Genomic DNA, 22,453 nt, shown 5'->3' with positions numbered 1-22,453 from the left:
CTATGTTTCCCTGATCTTCCTTATATTAAAGTACTGTGGTGCAAATCCACAAAAAAAAACAAAAAAAAACTTTGGTGCACACTATTTAAGTGCAAAAACCTGCATTAAAGGGTTCGTTCGCCCATCATTTACTCACCCTCAAGCCATCCTAGGTGTATATGACTTTCTTCTTTCAGCCAAACACAACATCATTTTGGGTGAACTATCCCTTTAACCACCCGCTAACCAGTTTAACTAGGCGCTAAACTAGCACGGCACTGTATTTAAATAAAGAAACATACTTCTTTTTCTATGTAAACACAACTCATTGCTATTTAAATGAGGCTTAAAATAGATTAGCTTACACTTTATTTTAAGGTGTCCTTGTTACAGTGTAATTATACATTCAAGTACTGAATAATATTAATTAGCAATGTGTACTTATGGTTAGGTTTTTAGGATTTTGTTTAGGGTTAGTAAGTGGCATATAATTATGCATAATATACTGTTGTATCTATTATGGTAAGTACATTTAAAATATGTAACAAGGACACTGTAAAAAAAAGTGTTACCATACATTATGCATTATTTACAAAACTACTTTTTAACGCTCATGTCTTCCATGGCGGAAACACCTAATGCTGTGACCAGGATGTTAGTGAGTTAGTGAGGGGGGGGGGGTGTAACGGAGGCCAGCTAGTAAGTGTTGTGCGAGTAAACTTCCCTGGCCTCAAGAGGCACACTAGAGACTGACGCTAGAGCCTGCGGTCTTTAGCGTCCTTATTAGCGCTCCTGCCTCCCAAACCGGAAACAACGCCTCAAATCCTGCTCGGAGCGGACAGTGCAAGTAGAACCTGAGGGGTTAAATTGGTGCCGTGACCCGGATGGGAGTGAGGTTAGGGAGGTGAGTGTAACGGAGGCCAGCTAGTAAGAGCTGTGTGAGTAAACCTCACTCCCTTGGCCTCAAGAGGCACACTAGCAACTGAGGCTAGAGTCTTTAGGGTTCTTTTTAGCATGCCTGCCTCCCATGCCGGAAACACCGGTTCGAATCCCGCTCGTTGTGGACGGTGCAAGTAGAACCAGAGGAGTTACAGAAGGCAGATGGTAAGGGATATGTTTGCATACATTTGCAATTGATCACAGCAACTGTTTTGAACATTTTAAAGAGTCACTTGAGGTGAAGTACACTAAGAAATATTTGGTGCAAATGTATTTTTACTTTTTTTTTTTGCTGTGCCCTGCTTCAGAGCCTGGCTAAAGACTTCCCATTAACCAACTCTGTAGAAAAGCATTGATTTTGTTAAATGAACATTTGCCCAAGCAGCCATACATATTTATGTAGCGATGAGTAATTTGCATTGCTGTATCACCATATGTAGGCAGATGAATGATACAGTGCTGTATAATAATTAGATTAATGTTAATTACAAATCATTTAAGACTCCATAGTTAATAAACAGGAAAAAGTCGTCACTTCCCTTGGACTGAATGATTGTCAGCCTTTTTAGTTGTATTGAATGCAATCTTTCAATAAATCTGTCATCATCGTGGACATTATTAGAATTGATGAGCATCATTAGTTAAAGTGCTGGCTAATGCTTATTAGTATCATATTAGCATTATGATGAAAAATGAACATGAAATCAAAAGTCTACAGAATCCGACGGGACACTTTTTCCTTGCAGATCTCATCAGTGGTTGTTTTCAGCTGTTAGTGTGTTCGTATGTGGCCCCATCTGCTTGAGTTACAGTAAATTCATTACAAATGAACTCGCCTGTATAGAAACCACAGTGGCGACAACACAATTTCAGTGTACTATAACAGCTTGTGCTTTACTCTAGATGCTATTCTGTATTATTAGTATGGCAACATAGAGGCCACCCAAAATACTGATTTCTGGACTAATGCGTACAGGCGCACCCAGTTCTGAAAGGCTTGATTTTGATTTTTCGAGACTGGCAGCGCTAGCGGTGAGGACGTCTTCCATAACAGGTTCAGAGTTTTAATCTTCTCTCTTAATTGGACTCGTTTGATTGGACGAGCCAGGTGTACAGAACTCATTTATGTAGGCAATCTGAGTGACAGCCAGCGAACAATGACATGCTCGCGAATGCTGATTTTCTCTTTATTGCAGCTTCCAATTCACTTCCTCCACTCGAGAGAGAAGGAAAAAGAGGAGGGATTGATGCTGATGAATCATTCCTTCCTGATAAGTGGTTGTTTGACTCTGATTAGGGCTGCTAATTTTGATTTATGAAGGAACTATCAAGCATGTTTTTTTTTTTGTATCGAACATCGCAGTTTTCTAACGACAATCCAGTCTTGCGTGCGTCTGGAATAATTTGACTCTCAGAAACGCTTTTAAAGGCTCATTAGACACGATTGTCAGAACGGTGGGTCTCTAAGGCACTGATATTGGGTCCTACTTGTGTTAGATTGCTTTTGTACTCTTTAAGACAAGCACTCACTCGCCAAGTGTACGGTCCCAAAGGGAGAGTAAAGTGCACAGGTTTCCTCCCCGAGAGCTCGCTGGGAGTTTTACACAGGTCAACGGTGACGTTTGACCAGATCTCAGGGCCCACAGCGTGTCGAACGATCAGGTTGGGTTGTTTGATCCCCAGATGGGGGTATTTGCATGTGGCCTGGCTGAGCCTCCGTTTGAAGCCCCAACATGAGCCACAGCACATATGGCCAGAGTGGAAAAAGAGACAGAGATAAAATGGAATAAAATGGCATTTGCATAATGATGAGGAACTTTAGCAATGCTGTGTGATTTTTTTTTTTTCTTTCTTCTTTGTTCCTGTGATGTTTCAGTGCCTTATGAAGTCCTAATAATGTAACATGTCTTTTGAACTCCGCTGACAGCTTCTCTCTTAGTTTCAAGCGCTGGATTTTAATGAAATCATTTTTCATTGTGTCCCGAGCTCATTTTTCGCACGTTCAATCGCACGACGCATTCAGATCTCGCGCCGCTGTGGCGGTCGGTCTTGTTTTGTGAGTGATTTGTGTTTATGTGTGATCGTTCGCTAGTTTGTTGGGTGTACCAAAGATGACATGTCTTTGTTTGTTCTGTATGTGACAATGTGTGTGTTGAAAGAGAGGAAGTGAGAGGGACAGACTGAAGAACAGAGTGTTAGTCTGAGGGGGCTTGTTTGTCTTGTGGGTGCCAGCTTGGGCTGTTGCCCGGGTGCCAGCGTGGCGTGACGACGCGGGGCACGGCTCTGTTCAGACAGATGGCGTTGGGCCTTGTCAGAGTCCCTGCCTGTTAGTAGAATTGATTGCAGAGGCCCGAGCCAGCCTCTCTGCTCTCTGCTCTATGCTCAACCTTCCCCACGAGAGAGGCGCATGTGATGCTCTGGATTTTTCGGACAGTATTTCTTTCTTTTTTTTTTCTGGTGGTTGTTTCAGGTGGAGGGGGGAGGGGTGAAACAATGTGTCCTGGTTCTGTTTACCCTCCAGAGGTGAGCTGTCAGTGGCTCGCTGGCCTTAATGCCAGTAGGTTCCAGCACAGCTATTGTGCTCATTGTGCTATCATTCAATTCTACCCTCTTTATTGTTCTGTACCACGCCGTTTACAGTTACAGTGCTGTGGCAGGAAAAAAATATCCAACCAGGGATCAGATGTATCTATGTTGCAGAGTTTTGGATGAATGCAAACAGGCTGCAGAAAGATCGAGAGAGTGGGTCACGCACAGTTTAATACTTAAACGCATATCTCGGGTATTTAGTGACCCGGGACGTCATTCACTACCCTCCTCCTCATAATTTTTTTTAAAGTTAGACATCAACCTTCTCAGTATTACTCAAATAAACAATATAACAAGAAAAAATATATACAATTATAAAAGAATGCCAGTTTTCCCTTTTTTTTTTTTTTTTTTTTTACAAATTGTATAGGGTCGCTAACGACCTGAGGTGTGTAAAAGTGTAAGTATGTTTTTTTTTTCCTGCACAACAATAATTGAATCTTTGATGACTGAATACGTGCAATTCACCTTTTTTCCACAAGGTGGCAATGTCTGATACACAATGATGAAGTGACGTTTCACTCATAGTTACCGCAGGCAGAAAACAAAAGAATAGGAAGCATCATCAGCAAAACTTGAAATGGTCCAGCGATTTATTGCAGAGCAAGAACTGAACACGATCAAATATTAGTGTCACTGTCACTTGATGGTGGATCTGGTGAAGAAGCTGTCAGCAAACAAAATATTGATTTTGAAGATGTTGAAAATGATAGTTTTGAGAATATGTTTGAGATTGCGAATACGGATCCATCCGTGTTAGATATAGATCCGGGTCGCGGATTTTCGAAACATTCTTGCATTTAAGGGTTAAAGGAGTGTTCTGGTTAAAAAAATAGTTTCAACTCATCACTTTTTTTTAAGGAAAAGTGAATGAGGCTGTGATGTGATTAAACGCAAAAATGTGCAGACCATGTTTAAAACACATTTTAACAATTTTAACAATTGAGACTGCTGTTCTAGGCAGATCTAGTTATTTTTATATAAGAATTTTTCTTTGTGTAAAGTAATTTTATAGTATCCTACACTAAAGGTTGTAACTATAAAGATTACTATAATGAAAACGCACATCTGCCACTTTAAATGCTCAAAGTCTTTAAAATGTGATGGATTCTGATTGAATGTTTTTTATCATTCATCAGCTGAAAAAAAAAAATCGTTCTGAAAATGATTCCACTGATATTGTTTCTCTGTGTCATTATCGTTATAGCTGTGGTGTGGACTTCATTATTCTCATAGAATTAGAGCAGTGATTCAAATGTAACAGTTAGAGTTATATTGTTATAGTTATCCTTGGTGTGAACGGGCCTTTATGGGAAAGCGCAGGGTTTTCCAGCCTTGTGTGGTCATGACATTAGTTAAAAGATTGGATTTGAACTTTACACAGAAAATTGGTTAGTTATTCTATCACACCAATGTCATGTAACTGTGGCTGTATCTGTAGTTTTGTTAATTATTATTCATAGTAATAATTTTATATTATCTTTTAACAGAAAAGTCTAAATGATTTTCTGTTATAATGAGCATGCCATTATAGTATATTAATTCAGCTTAACTTGGAACTCATCTCTGCACAATGCAAATGAACATGTTCATAAATGGTTCATGCTCTGTGTTGGTTCTAGACCAGCAGTTGGTAACCAGTTGGCATGAGGTGCCAATATGATATTTTATTTTAATCACTGCATACTCCATGGAACAAGAACTTACATTTCTTACATTCAAAAGAAAGCCATAGATCAAATTGAATAAAATAGCTAAACAGAAAGTCATGAATACACTTGATAAGACACTCATCTAAACATGCATATCTGCAGTAGATTATGAATAGGTATTTATAGGACTGAAAAGTCTGTTGCAGATATGCACATTTTCTTACCATTGCTTGGTAAGAAATGCTTGTATTCACTGCTGTTTTCTTTTAGTTTTTTTATTAGTTTATTGTACATGTAGGTGGAATTGTTTGAAGACTAACTTTTCAACATGTTTTTCATTTTAAAAAATAAAGAAATGTTTGCTTTATTTAATCAGTTTTCCTCTTCTAAAGCTTTTATTCTGAAAGCTCAACGCATTAAAAACCAAACCAAAGGGCATCTTCCAGCTCAATACAACTTTGTTTCAGCTCGTAACGGAATAAAAGGAATACTCCAAGATGTAGATATGAATGACTTCAACAAAGTAATTTATTTCAATTTTATTTAGCTGTTTATTTTCTAAAATAAACAGTGAGCATCTGTGGTCCAATCTGATGTGCGTTATATATTCAGGTGCATCTTCTCTATTCCTCCTCTCCAAGCGTCCGTTTTTGACTCAGCCCTCCCTTTACACATCGCTGCGACGTTTACCCAGGATTGTCTATAATGACTACGAGGCGATTGGCCCAAGTGGTGCAGATAACATCTGTCATTAGGACAAAGTGGATCATTCAAAGTACAGCGGTGGGTTCAGGGCTTGATGGGGTCTCGGCAATGTGAGCTGATCATAGATAAAAATTAGATGATTATCGCCTTCACGGAACGTCAACATCAGCCTTCGTTTTGCGCCTCAATGAAACTGATTATACCCTCATCATGTCACATTACAATAAAGCACAAATAAGCCCTTTCAAACCTCTCGCCTGCTCCTCGCTCATTTTCCTGCAAATAACGCCCAATTTTTCCCTTAAGTTACATCATGTGGACTGACAGGCCTGGCTGGATGTTGTATATCGAACTATGGTGTTACAAAGCACACTTTCACTGCGGCAAGATTCCTCATCTTTATGCTACATATAATTCATCTCTGATCCAAATTTCATCTTGATCTGCTCATGTGGCCCAGCCAGAAGTTGTTTAATCCAGCGTGAAAGTTCAATAATATATCATTCCGTTATGATTTATTTAATGGGTGTGAGATATGAGTTAATTTATAAACATCAGTAAAGCTGAAATGTTGGTGCTTCAATAGTTTTTTTTTTTAGTTTTTTGCGAGTTTCAATAGATTCAATATTCTTTTTGTGGGCGGTCGATTTGAGCGTGCTCTCTGGGAACATTAGGATGTATTCTTGTGAGTGTGTGTGTGCCTGTATGCTAATCAGAAGTGAAACTTATTATACTGCCATGTGGATTGCTCACACAATAAACACCTTTGATGATCTGACAGATGGAGAACATTACAATACACATAGCACAGCATAACCCAATAAATAACACGCAAAGTTGGGGAAGTTGACAATATAGAAGAGTGAGGGGAACTGTTAGACATTATAGAGACGCGGGGGATAATTTTAAGAAAGCTCATAAAATACTCAACAGTTTTTGTATATGCACAGTTGTAGAGACTGACGTTGCAGGACACTGGCCGATGGGATGTGATGAGGTGAAAGAGGATTAGCTCGAAACAAAGAGGAAAGAACAACATATCTGAGCTCCGCAGTCGCTGTTAGTGGGTTAGTCCAAAGTCCAAAACCAATGGACCCTTTTCACAGGCTGTGATTATGCAATTACCCCTAGCAATTTTAAAATAAAATAATCTTCATTTATAACACTACAATTGTGCTGTGTTACCCTGGCTTTAAAGGGATAGTTCACCCAAAAATGAAAATTTGTCATCATTTACACTTATGTTAATCTTCTAGATTCAAATTAAGATATGTTTTAATGAAGCCTGAGGAGTTTTGATCTCTCCATTTAAAAAGTCCAAGTAACCAAAACACACACACACACATAAAAATGAAATCTTTTCATCAAATAAAGTGATTGTATCTATTCACAAGACTTTGATTAAACCTCTCAATTCATATGGATTTGTTTAACGACACCTTTATGACCTTTTTGGATCTTTGGAAGTTTTGGTTACCTGAAGGAGGGACAGAAATGTTTCATTTAAAATATCTTGATTTGTGTTTATAAGATTAACTAAAGTCCTATGGGTTTGGAATGACATTAGGGTGAGTGATGTGATTACAGTCATTTTTGGGTGAATTATCCTTTTAAATTACAGAAAAAATGGTTAATGCTGCTGTGCGAAATTTTATGTATTTTTCTCTTCTGACCAATGCAATCAATCTCTCAATATTTTTTACCTGTTTTGTAAAGTCAGAGAAACGCCATCATAAATGTTCTCTTTTGCTATTTCAGTAAATGGGAACTCAAGAATTATATTTGCAGTAGCTTCCGTTCACCACCATGGAAGTTTACCCAACTATGACGATTTCTTCTTTTGAGAACCCAGTGAAATGTGAAAATGGTCCATTAGATCTGTGCTTCTCAAACTTGTCCTGGTGACTCCCCACCACTGCACATTTTACATGTCTCCCTCATCTAACACATCTGATTCAGCTCATCAGCTCATTGGGCCCTATCCTACACCCGGTGCAATGTGGCGCCAGGCGCGACACAAGTGTGTTTTGCTAGATTAAGCCCAATGCATTTCTTATTTTCACGTCCTGCGCCACGTTGTTTAAATAGCAAATGCATTTCCGCCCATTTGTGCGCCCATGGGTGTGCTGGTCTGAAAACGAGGTGTGTTCAGGCGCATTGTTGGCGCGTCACTACTTTGAGGAAACTGAAATAGACTGCGCCATTGACCAACAAAAACCTGGCCTAAAGTCAATGGCGCAATATTTATGTTGTTATTTAAAGGGCGCATTAGTAATATGCGCCTATAGGCGGGTGCACAACGCGCGTACACTCTGCTTGTTACACACACAGGGACGCGCAGCACCACACAAACATGCCAAATATTAAAAATAAAAGGATTACAATGTAAAAGATTATTATTGTGTACATAAAGATATATTGGAATCCGGCTTGTCCCGCAGATGGTCTGCTTGCGCGATTTAACCTCGCGCACGAGCAGATCCATTTCCTCTCTGGAAACGCATTCAGTCTTTCCGCTTGCAAATTCCGCCATGTAAATAGCGAATCCACCATGGCGCGAGCGCAACTGGCTTTTAAAGGGAATGGGAGATGAGACTTTGATGGGTTTATTGCACGTTACACCCAAAACACACCCATTACTCATTAAGAGAATAGGGACAACCCTTTTAGACCATTTTTCCCGTCGTTAAACTAGCAAAAGTGGATTCGGACACGCCCTAAGTGCGCCGCTTTAGACCAGGCGCTTAGATCGTTAAAATAGGGCCCATTAGTAGACTGCAAGACTTGAATTGGGTGTGTCTGATGGGAGAGACATCCAAAATGTGCAATGGTGTCCCCAGGACAGGTTTGAGAAGCACTGCATTAGATGATCAAGAAGGGGTTAGGCGCCATCGAAACCCATGCCGCACCTCTGCACCGCAATGCCTTGCCCAGAAAAGCTCTCTTAGAGCAGGTAGAGCAAAGGGCACTTTTGAGAGACTGCTGGCTTGCGGCCAAATCCTCTTCCACCCCAGTTGGGCTGCTCATACAGGCAAAAAAGGCCCTGGGGCTCATACCTCCATCTCACACACACACACACATACATACAGAGAGCCAGCGAAGCGCTCTCTAACTACTGAACTGGCCTGCCATGATGGATGGCACTAGAGGGAGCGGAGCTGTGTGGCTCTGACATGTACTTCCTTATTTTCAGCAGTGCTGAGAGGAGCAAGTCCACTGCGGCCGCTCTCCATCTTCACCAGCAAGCCGAAGGCAACACGGTCCTTGCAGTCAAACATATGTCGTAAATCCGCAGAAAAAAAAAACACGCTCGCTTCCCCTCGCACTTACTGATGTGGCCATACACACCAATGCCCATTCGCTCCATGCTCTAATGCTTTGTGATTATACAGTCACACATCAGAAAGCCAGACTTTAATTGTTACCCCATAATCCAACAGCAAACTGATAGTGCCAAAGTGGGTTGCATCAAAGCCAGATACGACCATACAAATGCCAGCAATCACCATAATAAAACCCAGGACATGCTACAGCCAAGCAGCGCCGCTCCGGCGCCAAGAGGAAAATGATCCCTAGCCCAAAAATTGCTGCCCACCAGGAGGACCTGGCAGAAGCGAGTTGCTAATCAGTTCATCAAAATGGCCGCACCACTTCCCAACCTCTCTCTCTTTCTTTTCTCTTTAAAGGATCTTCTAAAAGAATCTTCTCATCCATTCTATTCATTCTCAAACGGAAAGGTTTGTCACGGCACACCGAACACTAGAGGAGGAAAACAGAGACCGAATACAACTGGAACCCGAACGCTCCGAGCTGCAATCAACACACTTTTCTTACAAGTACAAAAATAGAGTAGTGCTGTGTTCAATAATGAATCAAATCTTCCTTGAAATCTTTTTTTGCACTTTCTGGAGTGAAAAATTTAGAGGCCGAGATTAGCTTAACAAAAGCCCCACGCTGAGGCGGTAGAGATTGAAGGGTGGGTAGACATGATCAGTTGGTTGAAATGCAACTTGCTGTGCCCTCAAAAGCCCCTCTCGCTCTAAATACGAAGAGTTGTGTAACTGAGAAATGACCTAAACCGTCATGGAGAAACAGAAATGTCCTTGTCACTGAAACAAAACTGGGATAAAAGACATCCATAAGGTTTCAGCACCTGAAAATTTGCCATCATTGCTTCTTAAATACGGATCCTTCCTGGAATGCCTTTGCCATTACGTGAAAGATCTGTCTTATTTTGTGTTATTTTCTCGGCTGATTTCTCTCATTTTCTTTTGTCTTTCCTGGTTGCTCCAGAGAGGAACATGATATACTCAGCAGTGCCAGCTTGTTAGAGGAGCTTCTGTGTCTGATAATAACCTCAGCATGTCAGGCAAAACCAAGCTGTGTCATTTTCCCTCGGCAAGAAGACGGCTGCCACAAATTATTACAGAAATACAGACATCATTGTTTCTTTCGTGGTTAACCGCAGGGCACCTGATTTCTGATAATAGATTCTTATAATTACCTGAGAATTTTGCACATTTGATTAAAACCGTGGACAATCTGGGAGTCAGGCAGATTCTTTTCATCTGCCCTGCTTTTCCGTGAACTGGACTGTAATTTCCAGCTGATTAGAGCACAGCGGCGCACTCAGAAGCAGCAGGTAGAGGATGGAGGGAGGGTAACGAAAGGAGAGAAAAATGTGGCAGATTGGAGAGAAAGTAAAAGAGAAAGGGAAGGGGTGGGAGAATAAAAGGAGAAAAGCAAGGTAGAGTCATTGGGCAAAAGCACTGGGAAAAAAAAGAGGATCAGAGAGACAGAGAGAGGGCAAAAGGCTGAGGGTACGTTAGAAAGTGTGCATGCTGGATCAAACAGGAGGTGTTCTGTGAAATCTCAGGAAGAGCAACATGCCCGTTTCCCCTCCCCACTACCCCTCGGCTGGAGATCAGACAGAGAGGAAACCTGCCACAGATCCACGGGACCAGTCATCCCACTGGTTCCCTGATGCAAGAACACTGCAAACCCACCCTTACATACGTCTTAATATGAAAGGACGGGCAAGTTTTGCATGTTAAGGTGGTCACGGCGAAGCGCCTGTAGCGCGCAGTTTACCATTTTTGTGCTCTTTCATCTTTCCTTTTTTCTGCTTTTCCTTTGGTCTCTTCCAGGTTGTGTGCTGTGATTAAGGCTGTAAACCTGGATGGTTTTAAGCTTTTGTTGCATAGAGAGAATACCAAAGTGTGGTCCAAACCCCATACGCAATGCCAACCACAGTAAACATCAAAACACACACCACTTTAAGATGTGAAATGACATTTATGAATGTCATTTCAGTAAGCTATATAAGCAGTAACAATTGAACTAGTTGAAGCTTTGCATTACAGTAAGTACACTTTGAAGGGCAGTTATAATAATCGAGCTACAGTCATCATCTCACAATTAATGCCAAAGTCAAGCTTCAATCACATAATCTAGGTCTGTGAGTTGTAATTTTCAGTCTGACTGAAGCATTTATTTGACATTTAAAAAAATAATAATTATTGCTTTAGTCCAGCTGAATAAAACCTGTAAAGTACATGTAAACATACTTGCTGATTGTATCATAAGTAAGAATATATAAGAACAAAAATAATATAGGCCTACAAGAAAACATTTTTATCCATCCACTGCCTTTTAAATCCATTCACTGATTGTGTCTTTATTTATTATTATTATTATTATTACTATGCCCATTAAACCTAAATAAAACAGTAGGCTATATGGTCCTGTAAGTAGGCTATTAAGATATTAAATTAAGATAGCCTACATATCAGTGAATCGGTGTAGACAAGGTTACAAACCTGTATGTTTATTCACTCATGCCTTGGTCATTGGAGGAGACTGCATATTTGCAACAACAACAACAACAACAACAAAAACCTCTTCTGACAAATATGTCTGCTTTCTTTTTAGATGTGTAATTAATGCAAAAACAACAATTATAGTCACGGTAGCTCCGGAAGCATTATTGTGATGTTTCAAACATGCCGTTTTAAGTTTTATGTCGGAATACATGTAATCCACATGTAAACAAATATGTGAATTGGATTGCAGCATTTATGGTTCATAAACAGAACTTTCAGAATCTGAAATCAGATTGGATTTATTCCGAATGATGAAAATTAGTGCAATACCTAATGTACTGTAGCATATTAATTACCTGATTTGTAGGTTTTGTATGAACGTTTAACTTCAAATGTGGCTCATCCAATCAGAACTTGTTTTATAAAAGATACTTCTTTAATTTAACATTTTCCAAATGAAAGCAAGAAGGGCAGGGTTGGATCATGAAATATAATACTATTGGTTATTTTTCCCTGCCAACTTGAAGAAAGATAAAGCTACAGTATTATGCTGTTTTGATGAAATAGTCAAAGAAATGTCTTTAAAGATGTGTACTGATCAATCATGCACGATAAGAACAGATACATTTAGGAAAGTTTTGATTCCATGTCGTCTTTAACATGCTCACATCTACGAGAAATTCATGCTTTCTTTTCCACTTTTCAGAACTACAGAAAGATTAGAAAATTAAATCTGCATTTATAAACAAGTGATTGGCTATTCTACAATTTTAATAATAATAATTGGAAGAAATAAGATGAAAGAAAAACTGTTTTCACACCTGCCTACAAGAACATCACACGCACACATTTCACACAACGCCTCACCTTTCAAACACCATCTGTAGCACACACATCTCTATTGCACAAACACATGCACACACACTTTTACTTTACAGACAGTAGCGCCATTTAACACACATGCACACGATCCTACGCATTTCCTATCCCTCGCACGCGCACACACAAACGTTGCGCCTCTAACACACACACTTGATTATTCTCCGAGTTCACCACACACTTTTTCTCCCACACACTTCAGCCCTCACACACACACACACACACAAACAGGACTGCAGGACTCTAATGTGTTTGTTCCAGAGGGGCGAGTTGATCTATTCCGCTTGGTGAGATATAAAGCCTCTTTCCTCCTCCAGTAAACGCCCTCTTTTACACCATTCCAGACCTCTTTGATGTATTGACCATGTCGGCTCCTGCTTATTGGGAGTTTTTTTGAAGCCTACGTTTGTGCGGCACGCTCTCTTTGGTGGGGTCAGTGCTGTGTTTTCGTGCGGAGAGAACTGTCAGTTATGTTGTGCCTGTGGAGCCTTACAGAGCTCTTTTTAATGAGTGCATTAAAGCTGCATAGATGTTCAAGGCCAGTGGAGGTACGTCCCCTGGGCTCCAACGTCTGCCTCAGGGCTGCCATCTGTAGATCTCTTGCACATTTAAGGGTCTCCACTACTTTTCTCTTTATTTTCTCTGTCTCTGGAAGATGAAGTAGTTTGGAGCTGTGGCGAGAATGAATCCAAAGTGGCAAGATAGGTAACATGGCAGGCAGGAGTGTGCAGATCAGAGGTTCTCAACGTTCCGCAACCTATTTTTTCAACCAAAATATGTGTGAATAGGGATGGGAACCATATATAATTTAGCGATTCTGAGGCTTCTCAAGGATTCTGCTTTCATAAACGATAAATATTTGTAAATAAATAAGATATGCAATTTGATTCCCAATTGATGTTTTAGTTTTCACTTTTTAGAGGTGTTGTAATGCAATTCAATAACTGACCTTAATTTTAGGATACAACTGTGCTAAAGGCAGATTGGAGAAAAAGGCACATTTGATTTTATTCTCATCTAAACTGGTTGCACTTTATTTTTAAGTACGCACATTTGTGTGTACTTACAGTATACTTACCTAAGAAAGTACTGGTTAATATAAGGTAACTACATGGGTTAATTGTCACGATCCACACACGGGAAACAGGTAAGATCCAAGTGCATTTATTAGGGTAGTTCGTAATCGTAAATCCAGTCCAGGCAGGGGTCAAAACCAAAGAAGCAATCCAAAACACGAAGCAATCCAAAACACGAAGCAATCCAAAACACGAAACAATACAAAACAGGCAACAAGGCAGAACTCGGAAGTGGTGTGATAATAGACAAGGACTCCATGACAAACACTGAAACAACCAGGGTATATATATGTACACAGAACTAACAATGAAACAGGGAACAGCTGGGAACAATGATGACGGGGAACAGCTGAGTGCAATGAACAGTGATTGGTACAGACAAGGATAGTGGGGAATGCAGTTCATAATGTGGATGACACCGTGGGGAAGAGGACCTCTAGTGGACACCAGGAATACACAAACCAGACACTGTGACATTAATGTTAGGTTTAGGGGCAGGTTCCGGGTTAGGATCTAGTTATTACCCAGTTATGTACATGGGGAACAGGACTGTAAAATATAGTGCTACCTCTAAACCACTAGATCAACTCTACGCAGCACTTTCATACACATCCGTGTTTCACTATGAATGTGGAAATATATCAATATGAAAGTGGAAAGGCACAATAATTGGCATTATAATAAATAGTGATCTGTCTTTTCCATTTTCCATATTTAGATTTAGATGATCAATACAATTTTAAGTTAGTTGTCCCCCTTAGAGATAATTAAAAAATAAATATTTTTCTAAAATGAATCTTTTTATATTAATCATATAATAAAATGTAATATTTTTGGTTACTAGTGTAAAGCCATTTTAAATTATTATGGGATCTCCTTCAAGCAGTCTAAATGACAGTAGATTTATTGAACAAAAATAAATGATTTTTATCCAAAGAAATTGAAAATACAAACAAAAATCTGAAATATTATCTTTATCCCTTAAATGCATGAATGTTTCGCCAATCATTATTACATATTCGGGTCTTTAGCGACACAAATCTATATCTAACACGGATGGATCTCTACCTGTCGCGGTAATATTAAACTCTCCTGATATTAGAGAAACAATTACAGAATAATAAAATAAAGACTGTGAGGTTGAGAACCTCTGGTGTGAAAGCACAGGGGTGAGGAACATGTACACAGAGCGAACGGCTCCTGAGAAAGAGCGCATGTGGTTGGTGGATTACAGGGTGTGTGTGTTAATGTAGCTCTGTGTGTGGCTCTGTCACTGGGAATGAGGTCACTGGGTCTCGGCCCTATTTAATTAATTAGGGAACAGTGGAATGGAAAATGAATAGCAATCAGAGGCTCACTAATTTCAGACCTGCCAATCAATAAGCCTTAGCACTGAATTTTCCTTCAGGGGCCTTGGTGGGTCTCATTTAGCGTTGAAATAGGATACCGAATGCAGGCGTGCCTGTATGTGTATAAGTACATAAATATTCAAGACATGTATATCAGGGGTTTGCAGTCTAAGGGGCGTAAATGCAGTGAAAAGTTAATTGCACTTTCACACTTTCACCCTTCCATTTATGTATGTGGGCATACCTTCAAATTTTGAGTTCTTTGAAATAATTTTTTTTAGGTAATACGAAGGAGATTGGTTTAATTAACAGAAACTCAAAATATTATTTTATCTGAACCACATAATTTATCTAAGTTGATTTGACAAAAGAAAAAAGTTGTGATGACATATCATGAAAATAATTTCACACAGAGTAGCAGCCGTCAATCGACATACCAACACTTTGAAGAAACCATTTTCATTCACATCAACCCAGACGAATCTGACCCACAGTAGCCACTGAAGAAATCCCAGTGTGCAGTACATAACAACAGCACTGTGCATAGCAACAACTGTCTCTCACATAGCAACCACACCACAGTGCATAGCAACCACTGGCAGCTCTTTGTGTATTCCCTGTTAGTTGCTTGCATTTGACGCTAGGTGAACTGCAGTGTCTCTGTGACTCACCCAGTAGAGATGAACTCAAGCGTATCAAAACAAGTTTTGATTTGTTGTTCTTTAAAATAATTTACTGTGATCATTAAAGACTGCTTTTTTTGTGTGTGCCTTCCTCTTGCAGATATTCGCTCATTGCCTGACGTTGCCATGACGGGAAACTGCAGCCAGGAGTGCAGCGAGCTTGGTCACTCAGATGCCTGTTGGATGCCCGGTCAGCCTTCGCCCGTCCGCAAGACACGCAACCCCCCTAAACTGTCCACGTTTGTGCCTTATCAGGAGAGGGGGAGCCTGGGACGCCTGGCCAATGGGAGCGTGAGGTTGGGAGGAGAGGAGAACAGGCCACGCCTCCCACCTTCCCGTAGTGCCTACTCCAGTAGTGACCACACCCCCAGTGACCACGCCCCACTAGAGGAGGTTCCTCTGAGGGTGACATCAGAGTTCCCGCCTACCAGCCCCCCCTCCAATCACGCCTCGAAAAGAGAGATATACCTGTGAGATAACCACACCCACCATCTGTGATTGACACACATCAGAAGTTACAGAGACACGGTTGCAAAAAGAGAACATCGGATCTGCGACAGGATAAAATATCAATTGAATAGTGGAAAAATACGCTATTGTCATCAGAGTAGATTTATTTATTTATTTTATTATTTATTTATTCATTCATTCATTCATCCATCTATTTATTATCACTTTTAACACGTTATTTCTTTTGTAACTATTTGTACTGTTTTTTTTGCATACCATTCAAAACAACCGATAAATACTTTTACGTGACTAACCGACTTTTAGCTTCGCTAGCCTACGGAATGTTCATGGGTTCTTTTACTAGATTACCAAGTGCTGTAGTGGGCAGGAGATACTGCTGTAAAAGGATCTTGAGCCACATAGAGTGTCTAACACTCTTTACTTGATCCTGTCCTCAGAGGAGAGCAGTCTTTATACATGTAAAACGCTGTAAATACATTTGTATGGTGTATATATGAATATTACTATCCGGCTTGAGTTGAAAAATAGTAAAAAAAAAAAATACAATAAAAAAGGTCAAAAGTTACATCTAAATCAGCCTGAACACCTGAAGTGTGTGTTTACTGCTGCTTTTGAGGGTCTGAACGTTTGTAATGGCCAGATGGGAACGTGATTAGACGAGTTGGATTGGAAGATTTCCTGACGGTGTGCCCGACTAGGACCCAGATCCTCACCTGCGGTGCTGTGTGTCCATGTGCACACTGAAACCGGTGTATAGTTTGTGTGTAAGTGTGCGTTTGGCGAGGGAGGGCGGTGGGTTTAACAGCGATTAACTCGCTATGACAGACCTTAGCATATGCCGGTGTGTGCGTTTGTGCGTCAGGGGACCTACTGTCACGAAAAGTAACACATGTGGCTTCTGGCACATTAACACGCTATTCAACAGATGAGAATCTGCGTGCATACTTTTGTGTCATGTGGCAGAACTTGTGTTTTTTTGGCACTGTGAATCTCCCCTGAACTCCCACGGTGTAGCGCAAACGCTGCCTGGCACTCGCGGAGACGCCTACGGCTCACACAGCACAGCCTCAGCGAGGAGGAGACCACCTGCCTCCCCTCAAATTATCAGTATCGTTTCGTTAACTCAATGGTATGTGAAGTCCACAGACGCGCCTCATCTCCATCAAATTGCATATTCACAGTCCTTGGTTTACATAGTTTTTACCGTTTTAAATGAAACCTTTGTGTCCTATTTAGACTTTGTTTGATGAACAAATGTATTAATGCCTTAAAACAGTTGTATATAACAATCACAATGGACAAATTAGACTGATAATCCTGTCTTGTCTTTCGCATGTCAATTGTGCATGTTTTTTTTCCACGATCAAAAAAAAAAAAAAGACAAATGTTACAAACGATCACATCACCATCTTTTCAGCCACTTTTCTTTTTTTGTCTTTTTTCACATAAATGTTCTGTCCACCATCAATTGGGTATTTCTTCGGGTTGGTTGCTTTTTGGGGCTTTTTTTTCTTTTTTCTTTGACACTGTGCTGACTATCTAACCTGCTCTAAAGCTGTGTCTCCCTCCATGTTTGAGAGAATCTCTGGGGGACCATTTTGACAATGACTATCTATTGTGCTCAAGGACCATCTATCTGATGGACATTATCATTACTACTGCATCACAGTGCATCGCCTCGACATCGCTACTTTTTCCTCACCTGCTGCAGCACTGTCCCTGCCCAGATCCCGGTGCTCGGGCGAGCGCGTGTGTCTGCCGGGAGGGTTGAAGAGGTGTACTGCAATGGGCATTTCCTTAATTGGGGTGAGTAATGAGTGTAGTGCAGTTGGCATATGCGAATACTCCAGCCCCCCCCCAAAGGAAGCACAGATCACGGAAAAGATCCCAGTCCAAACGCTTCAATTGTTTAAGCGAGTCGCATTTTTTCACTGCACTTACCTCATCGCGAATGCCTTCAGCACATCTCGCCGAATAATTAAGGCTGAAACGTATGGAAATTACTGGACGTAGCCATGATTAAATAAGGCGAATGATTATCCCGCCCTAAGGAAAGAAAGCACATTATGCTGTTTTCGAAGCCATTTAGTGACTCTGATAGGGGAGGAAAAAAAAATCCAACGAGAGTCATGATATAGCGTAATTAGCCCAGCTTCGCTTTCCCTCCTCTCCACTGCAAACCACGCTCTGCCCAGGCGAACGTGTGAGATCGCTGACCTGGACTTAACACGGCTAAAAGATAGAGATGACCACAAAACTCTACCACCACTTAAAGGCTTTCATCTATTCAAACTCTGAGTGAAGCAGGCTTTGACCTTCCTCCACTCCGATGCCAGCCTGAGTCAGATAGTCTGAATTGCAGGTTTCGACTCCTCTGGCTTTTTTTTATTCCTAGTAATTCTAAGGCTAGTCTCCTAGAATCCTTCCGGCCAAAATGCCGGAGGACGGACGGAGGAATGTCCACTTCTCGTGGTTGTTTTTTAATCTGGTGTTTAGATTTGTGCTCTTTGCTGTTAGATGTCTGGATGTGACGAGACGACCGTATCGAACGAGGGAGTCTTTTCTTCGTCCTTAGAGCGAGACTTTTCTTCATAGAATAACGAAAACTGGTGTTTGTGGTAAACATCTCTTAGAAAGCGTTCTGTACATAGCTCTCCACATCCCCCCGTGTGTGGTGTCAAGCAGGCGACGAGTTGAGCATGAATTCCAAAGATAATTGGTAGAAACCGTTTACTGTTCTTGCTGAAATGTTAGTGCCGATTCAAAAGAGAACAAAAGCGACGTTCACTGCACAAAACTCATCTTCACCATTCACCCCAAACTGAAGACAGCTGCCTTGAAAGTATGTCTTTTGCAGGAGAGTTCAAAACTTGTTATCCTTAACTGTTGGTTATATTTATATAGGAATAAAAATGCTTGTGATGATCTGTTTTTGTACAGTTTTATGTACATGCAAGTGAAGCTTTTTAAATCTTACAACAAAAGCCGATGGCATATAAAAATCGTAAAGTGTTTATTGAGATGTGCACATCATGCCTTGGATGGATCGATCTTTTTTGCCGAGTCAGTGTGAATGTGGCCGTCGTATGCCTGCACCGTAGTCATTCACTGGCTCCTGTCACCGAGGGCTTTATCAGATTTTATGTTTATTGTGAACAGTGGGTTGTCCGATCCGACTTGTTTGTTTGATTCCCATGTGTTTCGTTTTGTTCCGTTTCCGCATGTTGAAAACAAACCCCTTGTAATAAGTCCTTGCAAAGTTTGTAATAAAATGAGTGAAGAAAAAAAACAAAGAAATACATTTGCTTGGTGAGTCATTGTTTAAGAATGAATCTAGGGACTGTGATCTCTCCATAAAGCTTTTTCATTAATAAAGCAAATTGATCTGACAAAGATATAAGACTCTTTTTTTTTTTTTCTCTCTGGGTCTCTTCGCCTGTGTAAACAGAGAAAGAGGAAAAGGTTACAGTTCCGCCAGACTGACAGGAACTTAATAGAACAGAATAGCGAATGTGAGATCTAGTAATGTGAAGCTCTCACTTCACAAAAAGCTGTCCATCAATATTAATGATCAAAAAAACTCAAGACCCTGAATTTTCTCAGTCTCTGAAACCTAATTCTCTCCTCTACAAGGAGTTAAACCGTTACCCAAGACCTCCCAGTACTCGACAGCACAATAAAGACGAAGCCATAAAGATGATAACGCTGAGATGAAAGACAATAAATCAATCCGGCTTTCATTTGGTGCACTGTCTTTATAGATATGCCACGACGTAATTCGCGCATCTCTGAAATGATAGCTTTCACAGATAAAAATAAATGGATGTGAGCCAGCGAACAAACGCTGGGAAAAAGCGAGAGTCATAAACAAATTAAAAAGAATATCAAACGTACAAGATGGAAAGTGAGGTAAATACTCAAGAGCAAGTATTTGTGAGTAAAGAGACAACTGTGGGAAAACACGTTACACTGTCAAGCAAGCGTAAGATCAGGATAGTTTAGAAGGCCAAACTGCCCTCTAATGGTCTTCAGGAGAACTACACCAAGGCGAAGGATTAGCATTTAATACCAGATACTCAACAGTCAGGATTAATGAATCAGATTGCTGGTGTTCTTCAGCTTCTTGTTGACATCACCTACAGTGTACACGTTCCCGAGGACGGCGGATGAAACGAGCAAAGCTGCATGAATAATAATTGAGATCAGGGATGATAGTGGTTCTTGACCACATAGAAGCACATTTCGCAGACAGGGATCCTCGTAGCGGCTTATTTAACCGAGGCTGCGAAGGGAGCACCCACTGAGTTTTTTTCATTAATCTCCTTCTAATGGATAGGTTTTTTCGCTTCGCCTCGCTCTCTGCAGGCTGAGCTTTAAAAGGAGCCGTTTCGCTGGTGTTTTGTTTACGTGAGGCTGGGGCATTTGTTTCCTGTTGAAGAGGGAGTCTAAGTAGAGAGGGTCTTTCTTCAAGATGAAACTACCCCCTCGGCTACTGCCTACTGTTGATCTGCTGTTGCCGTGGAAACCTGGCCCCTCTCTCTTTCTGTTCCCCGCTCTCTCCCTCACCCACGCTCGTTTTCGCTCGCTTCGTTAAGCGCAGTGCTGCTGGCAATTAGAAGCAAAGCCAGCGGCGGGGACGGCTGCTTCTCAAATGTACTCTCCAATTAAACACTGTCAAATAATGCCGTATCTCAACCCGCCGCCTCCCGCCGTCCCCTCCTATCACACGACACATTCGCGCCTCTAAACGAAAAGATACTTACAATCGTGCCAAAATAAGCAGGCGCGTAGATCTATGGCGCGCGGATTCACGGCCTTTTCCATAATGATGCTAAAGGCGTCGTGTTTTTCCTGCAGGCGCTTAAAAAACTTGATTATTTTTTCATTCAGCAGAAAACACATGTAGCTGCGAGCCTTAAAAAGGTTTTCTCCACAGTATTGATTGCAGATTTTTTTCAGGAAAGTGAGGCGTTTCACAGATCGCAGGCACTTAAGACTCATAGAAAATTGCTGGACTAAAGCCCTCTCATATTCAGCTATTTGTACTGCTGTCCTACATATCGACTCTGATACACTATAGATGTAATTGGCGCATTAAAATCAATGGCGCAATTTAAACAGCATCATCATTAAAAAGGTTTATGTGCTAAGTCAATAAGCACAGTGGAAATGTTTGGGAACCGTGGGCACATGCAACAGTGCACATCAAAACAGCATCATCACACATGCACGACCGTTTTTGTCTGCGCAAGGTAGGCTACTATACTCCTTTGTTGCACAATTGTGTCAATAAAACGTCTCTTTGTCTCATTTAACACCCGATTACGTCCCACCTGGATTCAATCTTCCAATCATCTATGATCCCGAAACAGCCTAGAGTCATCCATCAGCCCTGACAAACACAGCGACCGTACGCCACACCTCATAGTAGTGCCTCCTCCTCACCCATTCATTGGGCCTAAACGCCCCCTTTCCACAGTTGCTTAGGCCTCAGGAGGCTTCTCCTGTATGTTCAAGTGGAAAATCACTTTCTGAATAACTACTTGTCCTTCTCGCACTCGTTCACAGCCTCGTCTGTGGTTTTCTGCTTGATAAAAACGGCCAATAGCTTATGCCTGGCAGCGAGAGAGAGTTATAGTGTACTATAAGAGTCACATTTGTGGAGTAGTCCAACAGGAGCTACTATTAAAAGTCATATTTTATTGACGCGTGTTTGTCGGGTTGTTAAAACGGGATTATTGAAATCGCAAAGACACGGCGGAGAGCGGCGAATCAACGGTGGCGTCAAGAGAGGTAGCTCAACACTTTCCCAGCCCACCTGCTGAGCATCACACCTAGAGACTCGTTTGAATTCATTTTCTAATCCTGGAAACATGACACTTTAACATTAATCTAATTTACTGCAAGTCTCTGGCCAAATGGAATTAAAACAGCTTTTCAATCCACTGGCATACACGCATTCAACAATGTCTGAGTCACCTGCTGCACGTATTTATATGCATGTATGAATATTTATGTTCTGTACCTCAAGGTTTTAGCTCTTATGTCTATATGAAAAAAAATATGTCTGTGTTGATAGTCACAGATTTCTAACAACATTTTGCACCTTGCAAACTCTAATTTATTATCTATGAAACTGTGACATCACACAAAAGCTACCTGTTATATTGCATTATATAATGTGTGTAATTGTTACGGTTATTGTAAAGTGACACTGATTGTGACACTGATAATCTAAGTTTTTGTCAGACAAAAAAAAAGTTTCTACTTTATTCAGTATTTAAATATGTCAGATGTGCAAAAGGTATT

At 40.8% G+C, this 22,453-nt stretch overlaps 1 protein-coding gene across 1 annotated transcript in view; it reads left to right on the top strand.

Moving 5' to 3' along the window:
- The window catches only part of pcdh1a (protocadherin 1a), a 76,291-nt gene extending 56,570 nt beyond the window's left edge, over window positions 1-19,721 (top strand). Inside the window, exon 5 of the mRNA XM_082158178.1 lies at window positions 15,774-19,721. Within this exon, the coding sequence (XP_082014304.1) occupies window positions 15,774-16,147 (374 nt within the window). The 3' untranslated portion in view covers window positions 16,148-19,721. The remainder of the gene's footprint in view (window positions 1-15,773) is intronic.
- The last annotated feature ends 2,732 nt before the right edge of the window (window positions 19,722-22,453 follow it).

Source organism: Leuciscus leuciscus (genome assembly GCF_965113295.1).
Source record: "Leuciscus leuciscus genome assembly, chromosome: 24".
NCBI classification, from domain to species: domain Eukaryota; kingdom Metazoa; phylum Chordata; class Actinopteri; order Cypriniformes; family Leuciscidae; genus Leuciscus; species Leuciscus leuciscus.
Note: the sequence above shows the minus strand (reverse complement) of the source record. Positions and strands in the feature narration are given on the sequence as shown.